This window comes from Lissotriton helveticus, chromosome 9, assembly GCF_964261635.1.
Source record: "Lissotriton helveticus chromosome 9, aLisHel1.1, whole genome shotgun sequence".
Taxonomy (NCBI): Eukaryota; Metazoa; Chordata; class Amphibia; order Caudata; family Salamandridae; genus Lissotriton; species Lissotriton helveticus.
The window spans coordinates 741,157,151-741,170,744 of NC_136070.1; the positions used below are offsets into that span (position 1 = coordinate 741,157,151).

The 13,594-nt window shown below is 47.5% G+C and overlaps 1 protein-coding gene across 1 annotated transcript in view; it reads left to right on the forward strand.

Annotated features, from left to right (window-relative positions):
• Positions 1 to 13,594, forward strand: part of LOC144783273 (autophagy-related protein 2 homolog A-like) — a 397,715-nt gene that overhangs the window by 143,948 nt on the left and 240,173 nt on the right. The window contains exon 6 of the mRNA XM_078662337.1: positions 13,037 to 13,207. Within this exon, the coding sequence (XP_078518463.1) occupies positions 13,037 to 13,207 (171 nt within the window). The remainder of the gene's footprint in view (positions 1 to 13,036; positions 13,208 to 13,594) is intronic.

A 13,594-nucleotide genomic window follows, 5' to 3' on the forward strand; every position in this document is an offset into this window, starting at 1 on the left:
GTGCTCTGCTGTTATGTGTTTTGGCTGTCTGGGTTTAGAGGGGCAAGACAGGCTGAGTCAGACCTGGGTTAAATAGAGAGATCTGCATTGAGTACTGGGGAGGGGTAGCTCATTGACCTGAATAGGGCTGTGCCTGGCAAGGTGAATGATGGCTCCACCTCCTACTGTGCATCTGATGGCAGACCCCCTCTTTCTGAAAGGAAAGATGCAGCTTGGTAAACGAAATGCTCCAGGCCTGAACAGAACTGGTTCTGGCTGGGTTCAGTGACTAGAGACTTTTGAGAAGAAAGACTTTTGGGGTATAATTATCTGTGCCCAAACCCCTGATTTTTTGTATTGCTCCTGGATTTCAAGAAGAACCTCTGTCCGTGTTACTGAAGGAATCTGCAGGAGAGGACTGTCCTTGTGCTTGTGTGTTGTTTCTTGGATTGGCCTGCAGTAGTTCCCCCTTGGACTTGGAAGAAGAGGGAAAAGGACTTTTGAGAGACTTTTATTTTACTAAGCAATAACCCAAGTGCTAGAAGAGAACTAGCCTCCTGCTGGAGTCACAGGCACCGTATAACAGAGGGGGTTCACCCAATTATAGTAACTGGGACCTGGGTAGTAACAATGTTGAGAGAGAGAGGGGTCCCAGTGGCGGACATTCAATTCATAGACATAAATACAATTAAAGAAACCATAAATGAGAGATAAGCTTACAATGTATTTATTCACAATGTAAGCGCGTATTCAATATCATAACATAGAATGAACAATTGTAAACTGTGCAGTGCCCCAGGGGAAGGGGGGGGAGGGAGTGATGAGGTGAGGATGGTGTGAATTTAAGGAATGGTGACTGTAAAATACACCCAACTGGTGTAACCACGTTTGAATATCAATTCAAATATAAACCAAATTCGACCAAAGGTTCAGTATATAATTTGATTAATTTCATACTCCACATAAACAACAATGTGTATCAATCATGGGGTGAAGCTGAAGAACAAAGAACAGATGTCGACGTTTCGACCCTCTCAGATTGCAGGATTAGTAGTACCCTTGCTGTGGGGTCTTCATCATGACGGGATTGGGGCAGGAGACCTATTTAACACATATCGATAATTAATTTAAATCTATTTAAATATAGAAATGATTCACAGTGTTTATTACTTTAGAGCACACTCTTCGTGACAAAGCATACCAGATTGGCGAGTCACAGGCACATCTGACTCCCCCACCAGCCTCCTGATTCCTCCTAGTGAGGATTTCCATCTGCAGGTGAGTCCCCTGTGAGTTCCAGGGCCTCTAGTTCTACTACAGAGAAAAGAGTGCTGAAATCGTCACTAACACCCGTTTGCAAGCCGCCGCAGCTGAAGAGCGTATGAAAAATAATTGCGTTGCTACCGCGAGCGCTCGCAAACCAAAGATCATCGCATCGCACTCTTGCGGGCCACAAAGTGCTCGCTAACCCCAGAGATCATAGCATTGCACGTTTGCGGGCTTTTCGAAGACTCACTAACCCCGGATCATCGCATCGAGATCATCGCATCACGACATCGCAGAGCGGGCGCAGTGCGTCCGCCATTTTCCTCGCATCGCACCCAGATCGTCGCTCCCTCGCGGGGCTTCCTTTTCTTTCATCGCAACAAGATCGCACACGCAACAGGATCAGCACATCCTCCTCCTTTGCGGCAAGGATTCAACGCATCGCTGGCCTAGCGTGAAGAAGTCTGTTGCTTTGTCCCACACGCACCCGCAGACCGGTGCATCATCCTCCCTTGCGGCAAGGGTTCAACGCATCGCCGGCCTAGCGTGGGGGGAAATCACAGCTACAGCTCGTTTGCGACATTTTGCTTGTTTTGCTACGAAATCCAGGAACTTTGTAAGTAAAAGGGTCGCAGAGACCCTGCTTTGAACTGAACCCCCATTTGAACACTTTGAACTCTTTTTCCAACTTTTCAAGAGTACCCCCCATTTTTCAGTATTGTGGCTTTTTACCGTTATTTGTCTTGTGTTAATTCTATATATAAAGATACTTATTTTTTATAACTACTTGTGTGGTGTCCCTTTGTAGTGTCCTTTACTGTGTATGATCATAAGTGCTTTACACGCTGCCTCTGAGATAAGCCTAGCAGCTCGTGCTACGTTACCACAGGGTTGAGCAGGGGTTATCAAAGGGTGTAGCTCCCTTACTCTGACTTAGGAAGAAGGGTCCCTACTTGGACTGTGGCCAGCCACTGCCAACTAGAGACCCCCATTTCTAACAGCATGGAAGTATGAAACAAACCGGGTGTCCCTTACATTAGACACACTACCTATATCAATGAGGATGGATTCTACTGAGTACTTGAGGGCTCACTGGAGGCTAGAACACTGATCCTAGCCAACTTCTATGCTCTGAACATACAACTGAGTTTCTGTGATGAATGTTTACCATGAGATGCACTATTTCCTAGGTCAATGAATACCACAGAGCAAATTTTTACATACTTGAGTCTAGAAATCTATGTAATTCTGATGTAATCTGATGTAAGACTATTATAAATATACAGCAATACATGAAGAAAGAATACATATTACAAATGTATTGTGTCTTGGTTGATGTACAGTAATGTCACTCATAGATAATAGTCACTGACAAACAACGCTTGAATTAAGGCGCAAGAACGCACACATAATGGAGACAATAAGGTGGATTGGATACATATCTACTATGACTGGAACCTTTTTCTTTAAAGATGAAATCGAGTACCTGAATATTGACAACGGGAGCCTTAAGACGTCGTGGGTCTATTTATAAATAGTGTTAGATATAGAGTAAGGTGTTTGAATGATAACGTAAGAAGGAACACAAAAGTCATATTCATAACAGCCTTCGAACTCAGTTTGTTTTTAAATTACTACAAGAGACATGTTTTATAATATGACCAATACGATTAATTGGAGAACTTTGGGATTGATTTCTACCATAATTTTAACAATGATGCATAAAGGTAACACACTTACTTGAGAGACGTTAAAACATTTATGTCATGTGAACATTTATAGATAGTATTGTTGCGCCACTAATTTTATGATAATCGATATAGGGGCAGGTACAAGAAGGAGGCACGTTATACGCGTTTGCCTGCCCATTCAGAGTTGGGGACTGCTTTTACCGCCCGCTGTCTCTTTCCCCTTCTTGCATGAGAAATGCAATGCAAAATATACTTTTCATTTGGATTGCGTAAGGCACGAATGATGATATTGATAATGATATAGAACCTCATTCATACTCATGCATTTAACAATACAGGGGCGGGCACATGAGAGATCCTTTGTAAATATGAGTATTTCACCCGTTTAAAGATGGCTCTTGTTCCTACTGCCCACGTGATCACTCGCTCGGACGGGATCATGTGATTCAGCGGGACGTCTCATCAGGACACTATTGAGCAATGCCGGCACTCGTGGAGACCGGCATGGGGAACGAGTACGCAGAACGGCGGCTCTTTTTCCCAAGTAAGGATTGCTATGATTAGATATGTTTTTGCCACGACAGGGCGCTGATTTGCGGGTTTTAAAAATAAGGGGTGTGTGGCTTTTAACCCGTTCGGTGCTGATGACGGCTCCCGGCCGTCATGAGTTACGGTGGGCGTGTGCTGATAACGGCCGGGAGCCATCATGACCACGCCCGCGATCGGAATGTGCCGCACAGGTGCAGAATTCCGGCCGCAGCCAGGGTGTTAAACCCTGTTTTTAAGAAAGGTCGGTTTGTTGTTTTGTTTATCCTCATAGATTCGGGAGCTTTTAAGCAGAAAAAACGAACCATACCTGTATTTGCCCAGCCTAGTTTATTTTAACTTGGGAGTTCACCTCACGCCACAGGAGCAATGTGGCCTGGAATTATCGCCCAATTGAAAGTATGCATGAATAGGCTGTTTTTGAAGGCACATTAACAAAATACGGCACTTGAGTCTGGTCATGCGTACTTTAAGAGAAGAGATTGATATAGATATTTGTTCTTGTGTTTCGTTCACAGACTACAATACAGTGAAACCGTTCAGGTTGGTTATATCATATTCTAGATACAATTACAAACTAGACACTTAAGTGGTCTATGATTAGGGAGATTAAGATGGTGTTTTTCAGGTTTTGTCACTGGGTGATACAGTGTTGTTCTTTCTGACAATTGGTGCAAGACTATACATAGAACTATCTATCATCACATATCCTATCAATGTCACGTGCACCGTTTTTCTTTTGGATAATAATGGATGTATTTGTGGAATCTAACATAATTTTCCCATTCTCGACTTTGTGTTCACACCTAAAATTTAAATGTCACTCAAATATCTATATGCATGCACAGGTACTGATTTAGATGTGCTGACACATACGTTACAGTCAGTCACACAGACTTTCCCTTGGGAGCACATTTATTTTTTGTTTCTAAACAAATGGACGCTGATAAAACAAGTCGCATGTAAAAACTTACTGAGGCGACGAAAAACGTGTTGGCTTGGGAAGGTTTGCCTTACTGGAAGTTTGAAGATTGATTAAAAGAAGAAAGAAATCGACTGATTGATCTACTGTTTTATGTGTGAATAGCATCTGAAAGAACCTTTTTATTTTACGTGTGCTGGGGTATATTATTGATTTTGTCTTGTTGCCTATGCCACAGAAACTTGGGGAGGCCGGTGGTTGTCCTTAACCCTTCAGCAACGTCACTACTCAGAAACTCATCTTAATAATATTTAGTGAAATCACCTAAAGGCGCCTATACCCTATTACATATACCACCAACCCCGCTTTAGACTAGGTTTTGCCATTTGTCTGAAGGGGCTACTCTCTCCTCTTTGAGGCTACACCTCCCTCCATGCCACCTACTTATGACAGGCTGACTGAGGACCACTATCCTTTCTCCGCCAGAAAGTGATGACTCGTTTGGTCAAAGGAGTCAAAGAGAGAGTGCCCTTGCCAAAAGTGGGTTGTGGTTGCTATTACCCCTGCTTTCTGGTGCTCAAGAAGGACGGAGGCCTTCATCCTATCCTCGAATTGCGCTCACTCGATTTCTTCCTCAAGAAGGAATAGTTCAAAATGCTCACTCTTGCTCAGGTTGTGTCTGCACTTTACCCAGGAGATTGCATGGTAGCGTTGGACTTGCAGGACGCATGCTTCAACATTCCTGTCATGCCTTCCCTCATATGTTACCTGTGGTTCACGGAGCGCCACAAGGTCTTTCAGTTCATGTGCTCCCCTTTGGCCCCCCTAGCGCCCCTCGGGTGTTCACCAAGGTGATGGTAGTGGTTTCATCTCATCTGCGGAGATCAGGGATGCCAGTCTTCCCCTGTCTCGATGACTGGCTGTTGAAGGCGGGGTCGCCCTAGGCTGTCATCTCACACCTCCAGACTACGGTGAACCATCTGCATTCACTGGGGTTCACTATGAATGAGCCAAAGTCACAACTGACTCCATCCTAGACTCTTCCTTTCATTGGAGCTGTTCTACACAGGGTATAGTTTTGGGTCTATTCTCCTGAACAGCGAGTCCAGAATATTCAGGCTATGATACTGCTGTATCAGTCTCTATCCTGGGTTTTGGTGGGACTGACTCTGAGGCTGCTCGGCCTCATGACTGATGTCATCCTCCTGGTGACCCACACCAGTTGGCATTTGTGGGCTGTACATTGGCCTGGAGTTCCAATGGGCGCAGCAGCATGGCAGTCTCTCGGAGGGATCTGCAATGGTGGTTAACGAACCACTGTTGAGTCCGCTGCAGACGCCTATCCCTTCCTCAACCAGATCGGACTGAGGTGACAGATGCGTCACTCCTTGGTTGGGGCGGCCACCTGGGGGAGGTGGATTTCAGAGGCCTCTGTCAGAATTCAGACTCAAAATCAACCAGTTGGCGCTCCGAGCTTTCCAGTGGGTATTAAAGGCCTTTCTACCCTCCTTTAAAGGAAGGCTAGTGCAGGTGTTCACGGGCAACACCACTGCCATGTGTTAATGCAACAAACAGGGCGGGGTCATTGACCCTTTGTCAAGAGGTCCTGCATCTCTGGACATGGCTGAAACATCAGGGAATATCTCTGTTGGTTCAACATCTGACGGGCTCTCTGAGCGCCAGAACTTACGAACTCAGCCGAAAATGCCTAGCTGATTATGAATGGCTTCTCCATCCGGAGGTGGTGCAAGGTCTATTTTAGCCGTAAGGAGAACCTTGGTTAGATCTGTTAGTCACCGACAGTGTCAGCAGTTCTGCGTGATGGAGTTTCCAAGGGGGCTCCCACTCAGAGACGCTTTTTGTCTCAAGTGTAGTTCAGGCCTCCTGTACATCTACCTGCCCTACCACTCCTGCCCAGAGTTCTCAAGAAGACCTGAAAGACCGAGCCCAATTTATCCTTGTGGGCCCAGACGTCTTGTATCCCAAGTTGTTGAGCATTGCCATCAGTCCTCCAATTAGGTTGCCTCCTGAGAGTGTGCGTGCTCATTTCTTCTGATAGACATCTAGCCATCTAGCCACAGATTCCTTACATTAGAACTTTCAAGTGTCAGTCTGGATCTGGAAGATTTGTGATAGCAGTACTCCTGTGTGCCAATAGGTGGCATCGGTTGACTCCACATGCAATGGTAGGCAGCGGGTTCATCGTGACATCTGCATCGTCTATAGAGGTACCACCTCGGCATGCTGTCATCAGTTCTTTTCTTTCTGCGCCATCCAGCACAGATCTGTCAAAAAGAGCTACCCCCTATCACTTTTTGACATACTTTTTTCTACTTTTTGTCACAGGTTTTGGTGTGTAGGACATGTCAAGTAACAAGACCTCAGAGTTCAAACTGTGTGGCGCCTGTCACTGTGCTGTGTTTGTTATGCCCCCCATCTTGTATGTCTTTGGTGCCTGGAGCACGACCATGACCCAAAGTTGTTCTCCAACTGCCGGGCCAGGGCGCTGAAAGCTTTGATGGAGTGGTCCCTAAAGCTGCTAGGACCAGCGCCAGGTGCCTCGGAGAACTCCCCGAAGATCTTGTTCCCGATCTCGGTGGAGAGGAAGGTCAGAGCACCACTTTGGGGGAATTGAAGTCTTTCTCCTGTCACTTGAAGTCATCGAGGTCTGATAAGAAGCACCACAAAAAAACATAAGACGTGACTGACTAGACTGAGGAGTCTTGTGCTTGAGGGGCGCTCTGCGGAGCGGTTGGCCTGCATCGGCTGAGTGTTTCCCTTCCTTTCTGGTGCCGTGAGCTACCCCCACCCAGTTGAAAACTTTTTATGACACCATGTGTACCATATTTGGGTGGCCTGACCCTGCCGGTGTTCCTCTAGGCCCCGCAGGCTCATCATAAGGAGATCCCCTGGGTTCTGCACTGCCAGCTCTGGTGCCCAGGACTCCTCCCTGATCCATTCCTGAATCCAGACCAGCACGGGTTGTACCTCCTCGACCTTCTCCCAATGGCGCGGCTGACGCTGAGACCCTCGCCGCTGCCGGCACTCACTGGCTGCGATTTCCCTCTGGTGGCTTGGATACCTCCCCAGTGCCTGGCATGCTGCCACCCCCTAACCTGGCTATTGATAAGGCGGCTTCATTCACAATGGTGGTGCATAGGGCTGCGGACGTCTCAGATCTACAGCTTCCTACAGTGGCGGTTGTTGGACTTGGGCCTTCTGGCAGGGTCACCCCTGAACTTTTTGCCTTGAAATTATAGTGATTTCTGGTCTTTGCGCACTTTGACACTGTGGCGCAGTGTAAAGTGTGTGCTCTCCCTGAGTGCGTGTGTGAGATTGGCCTGCCCTCCCATAGGAATGCATGGGGAATGTCTGTGTCCCTGGTAGTTCCTGGTGCGGGAGGCTGGGGCCTCGCTGAAGTGTGCCTCGCTCGTTCCCCTCGGCAGCTCGTGCCGGCAGCCCGTCCAAGCCTCGAGCAGCGCCGCTCTCCCTTGAGCCGCGCCACTTCGCTGGGTCGCCCGCATCCTGCCTTCCCCCTCCTCTTCTGAGCCGCACACATTGGTCGCCCCAGAGAAACGCTTGTACCTTGCCGGCCGCCCGTCCAAGCCTCGAGCCGCGCCGCTCTCCCCTGAGCCGCGCCGCCCGCTCAAGTTTACTGAGGAGATCACTCGCATTATCCCGTGCAACCAGGACGGAAGGTACTGTCTGATAGGCTATGTTCCAAGTTCTAGGCCTACAAGTATTGTATTGTTACTTCTAAAAGTGCTGATTCCTGACAGTGGTCCAGGTGGCCCTGTCTTGTAAATAATCCCTTGTAAATTCTGCCCGTGCCTCTGGCACATTGTAAAGTGTGTTTTATCTAATGTGTTTTGGTGTAATACAAAGGCTATTTTTATATAACCTTGTGTGGAGTTTCCTTTGTGGTGGGCCTTTGGGTGTTGTTGCTGGGGTGCGTGCGCAAATACTTAACTTACATCGCCTCCAAGTTTAGCCTTGCTGCTCGCGCCACGTTACCTAGAGGGTGAGTAGGGGTTATCTTGGCGTGTAACTCCCTTGCCCTGACTTGGGAGTGGTGGTCTCTGACTGACTTTGGCGAAAGCCCTGGCCAGCCGGGGATCCCATTTCCAACAGCGGTCAAGATCAGTAGGTCCTGCAGCCTGGTTTCTCCACCTTGGAACCCTTGTTGCCATTTAATGAGGTCTTGACCGATGTTCTACTGGGCACCTGCTCCAAGCCAAGCACAGCTCTGTGAACAGAAATATTGCCTGCCGCCATCACCCTGCACCAGGAGAACCAGCTTTCCTTTCCAACCTCCCAACCCCAGAGAGCTGTGTGGCCTAGACACGACAGACACGCTGGGCAGAGCGATTTCTAGGCGGTTGCTGTTAGGCGCCACACCTGGCTGAGAATATCTGGCTTTTCGCGGGATGTCCAAACCAACCTTATGGACATGCTCTTTGATGGCTCTTGTCTCTTCAGGGACAGGGCTGACGCAGTGCTAAAGTGTTAAGGAGTCATGAGCTATGGCCTTTGCCCTTTGGCCGCTGTGTCATCCCGGCTTGCGTCCTTCTTTCGTGGCTTCGGAAGGGGCTTCCAACCGCGCCAGCTCTACCCAGGCCAGAGAACTACACAGGTTCTGCAAACAATGCGTGGCTGTGGGCGCGGTTAACCTTGGCCCTGGTGGGGGGCAGAAATCAGGTCAGCCCACAAACCCCTCCCCTTCTGCCTCTAACCCTACCAATTCTGATTCTCCCACTTCATGGGCGCCATCACCTCCACCATTAGCATTACATGACCTCGGGCAGGTGGATTTTTTGCAAATTGTCCGAAGGGGTTACGGGGCTACTCTCTCCCCTTTGAGACTACTCCTCCTTCCATGCCTCCAACTTATGGTCGGCTAATAGAGGATCACCTTGCCTCACTTCACAAAGAAGTCAAAATTCTCTTGGCCAAGGGAGCTATAAAGAGGGTTCCCCGGGCCAGAAATAGCCTGTGGTTGCTATTCCCATTCTTTTCTGATTCCAAAGAAGGACTGGAGGCCTTACTGCTATCCTTGACCTCAGAGCCCTCAACTACTACCTCAGAAAAGATAAGTTTAAGATGCTCATTCTTGCTCAGGTCATGTCTGCCCTGGACCCGGGAGACTGGATAATAGCGTTGGACTTGCAGGACGCCTATTTCCATATCACCGCCCTGCAGTTGATGGTGAGCCATGAGCACTTTCAGTTTACTGTGTTCCCCTTCGGCCTCACCAGTGCCCCGCGGGTGTTCACTAAGGTGATGGCGGTGGTGAAGCCCATCTGCGGAGATCAGGAGTTGCAGTCTTCCCACTATCTCGATGACTGGTTGTGGAAAGGCAGGCTCGCCCCAAGCAGTCGTCTCCGACCTCTACACAGCGGCGAATGTCCTGCATTCTTAAAGGTTCACGATCAACGTGCCGAAGTCACACCTGACTCCCTCTCAGACGCTCCCCTTCATCTTAGCTGTTCTGGACATGGTACAGTTCTTTGGCCTATCCTTCAGTGCAGTTGGTCCAGGTTATTCAGGATGTAATAACAAGGTTTCAGCATCAATCCTGGATCTTGGTGAGACTGATTCTGAGGCTGCTAGGCCTCATGGCGTCCTGCATTCTGCTGTTAGATCATGTCAAATGGCACATGCAAACTCTGCAGTGGGATCTGAAGTTCTAATGGTCGCAGCATCAGGGGAATCTTGCTGACCTAGTGCAAATCTCGAAGGCACTGCGAAAGATCTACAGTGGTCGCTGACAAACCGCAATTGAGTCAGAGGCAGGCCCTTCTCCTTTCCCCAAGTATATCTCACAGTGGTGACAGATGCGTCACTTCTGGGATGGGGCGGTCACTCGGGAGAGGTGTAGATCAGAGGACTCTGGTCTCCTGCAGAAGCCAGGCTCCACATCAACTTGTTGGAGCCTCGAGTAATTTGTTTGCCACTGAAAGCCTTCTTTCCATCTCTCAAAGGAAGGCTACATCAGGTGTTCCCAGACAACACTACCGCAGTGTGGTACTGCAACAAACAAGGTGAGATGGGGCCGTGGAACCTTTGTCAGGAGGCCCTATGCTTCTGGACTTGGCTGGACTATCCCTGGTGGTTCAGCACCTGGCCGGTTCCCTGAACGCCAGGGTGGACGAGTTCAGCCGTTGGTGGCGTCTCCATCCGGAAGTGGTGCAAGGTCTCCTTCTGCAGTGGGGAGAGCCTTTGTTAGATCCATTTGCCTCTGAAGAGAACGTGCATTGTCAGCAGTTTTGCGCGTTTGAGTTTCCTAGGCGGCTCTCGCTTGACACCGCTTTCCATCTCGAGTGGAGCACAAGCCTCCTATACGCCTCTCCATCCATACCACTCCTGTCCAGAGTGCTCAAGAAGATCAAGAGCAACTGGGCCCAAGTCATCCTTGTGGCTCCAGACTGACCACAGAGAGTTTGATATCTGAGCTTCTGCAGATGAGCATCGATCCTCCGATCAGGCTACCCCTTCGGGAGGATATTCTGATTCGTCTCCTTGCCCGGAGATTGAGCGGCAACAGTTGACAGCTTTTTATCTTCCTCCTGAAGTCTGCAAAGGTATTCTGGCAGCCAGGCGTCCCTCCACCAGGTTGGTATATGCATGCAGATGGCAAACATTCAGTTGACCCCCTGCATGCCTCCCTCTCTGACATTTTTCTGTTCATTATTTCTTTGGCCCAGCAGGGCTCTTCTCTGGGCTCTCTGAAGGGTTGCAAATAATCAACATGGGGGGAGATAGAAGCGTTTGTAATTATCACTCTTCTCCCTTTAATGTAACTTATCTTAATCAAACGAGAGTGACCTTACAGGTTGTGCGGTGTCCTGGGGTATCTGTTTTTCTACCAGAAACCCTCAACCAATATTTGCCACTGGTCATGTTAAGCGGTCACCACTATAGTGTAGTATCAGGTGGCGTCATCATTGGGTTTTGCACCTAGGTACTCGCTTCGCTATGTGAGCACTGTTTCCTTTTGTGGGATAGTACTGGTTGGATCCATGTTTAAAATAAAAGTTAAAAGTACCTCCTGTATCCAATAAACAGCTTTTAATATGTGTGTAGAATAAAGGGGTAAGATTAAAAATAAGGTGGTAATTCTCTGGGAATGTGTAAATTATCCTGAGGATCATATTCGTGAGGTCAACATGTTTCGGCCTTGTTTGCCCCAGAGGGTTCAAGCCTTCGTTAGGACCAATTTGTGAGATCGGCAGATCCCTTGTAAGGATTTTCTTAGAATCGTAAATAACTTCTCACATGTCTTCTCACCAATTACATTTATCGTGTATCAGCGGCTTACACTGAGCCTGTAGCGCTTCTTGGCATTCCTGTTCAGACTATGGCTGCTTTCGGATATTACTTTTTGACATATTAAGTCATGCTTAAACTCCCCACTCCCTCTCCAAACATCTTGATAGCCATTGCGAGTCCCAGTTTTTAGGTGTGGCTAGAGTAAGCTTCAGCTGTTTGCCATTAGGTCTGGCAAACACTTATAAGGTCCCAAAGGCGAGACCTATTGGCTATGCCAATGCTTGTTAAATCTCCTATTGTATGTACTTAGATTCTTATAGGGCCTTACACATTTGTTTCCCCCCTCACCATTTATCATGGTCCATTTGAACCTTAACTTGGTTCTCATCTATTTGATGTATGCACCTTTTGAACCACTGCATAATTGCCCCCTCTGGCTGCTTACTATCAAAACATCCTTCTTAGTGGCAATAACTTCTGCTAGGAGGGTGAGCGAATTGCAGGCTCAATCCTCTCAGCCTTCCTACCTGACCATCTTCCTGGACAAGGTAATGCTCGGACTAGGTCTTTTTTTTTTTGTGCCCCAAGTGGTGACACCGCTCCATTTAAAGCAATTTTTTAATTTTGTTTTTGTTTTATAGTCCATCACCTTGCCCACCTTCCAAGCTCCTCTGCATCCTTCTAAGGAGTAAAAGCAACTCCATAGACTGTAACCAAAAAGAGCATTACTGTTCTAGCTTGATCTCACTGAAGAGTTCCGGGTGGATGACCAACTCTTTGTAGGGTACTTTGGAGAAAGGAAGAGTCGTGCTCTTCTCAAAATGACCGTCTTTCATTGGATTGTCCTCTGCATGAAAATGTGTTTGGCTTTGGCAAACAAACAACCTCCTGAAGGCCTTAGGCATTACCTAAGGTAAGGAACTTGTCCACCACTGCCAACGCTGTAATTGCTGCATTAACCTATGGAGTTCAACTCCTGGACATCTGCTAAGCGTCACCGTAGGCTTCCATGCACATGTTTACCAAACACTGATGCAGACTATCCACCAGAAACAGCCTTACCAAAGGTAAGTAAGTTATTCAAGCTGTCATATTCTGCACTTTTTAATATCATTACATTGTGTTTTTTAGTACTGCTTATGCAAATGTTCATATATATTAATGAATCACATCTGCCAGACACCTTAAAAGTAACTGGTGGTAAAGATATGTGAACCGACTTTACCCTCAGTCCAGTCCCAATAACTTTTAATTCCTGCTTTGTACTGGATTATTTGTGATACCCGGTTTGGGACTGTGTGAATTTTACCTATGGTTGAGCATTATGAGTTTAATATTGAGGTTTGTTTTCATTTCCCCCTAGAAGGTGGAGTCCTCGTCAGGCTCAATCTTGGACGAACACCCACTGTTTACAGAATCTCAAAGCCGGATTACAGGGAACACCCCCTCTGCTCTCGTCCAAATTGGAAGCTGCTCTGGCTACACAGAAATGACAATTAAACTGAAGCAAAATGAAGTGTTTCCTGGTCCAAAGGTCAGTGTTTGCAGGGCCCTACTGCAATCATCTAACTGAGTTTATTCATAACTTTTCGTTTGGAGCATGCTTTCATAAGGAGATGTTTGTGCAGTATGTTCCAGGGACAATTGCATGTTTCAGCTAAACAACTTGACATTCCCAGAGAAGATCTACTAGATGTACATGTATAAATGAGCGCTAGACTATACCTAGGGACATTTCATGATTTGTAGGACTGGATATGAGGAGCTGGAATAGGTGTATGGCTACCAGAAGTCATATCGGCAAAATGGGTAGGATTGGGAAGATGAGCATTCAACTGTTGCATGAGGCCCAATGGCAGAGGCCAGCTGTAGACCAGTTCTTCACCTTTAAAAAAACTTTTCTAAACAATGTGCAGGCTGG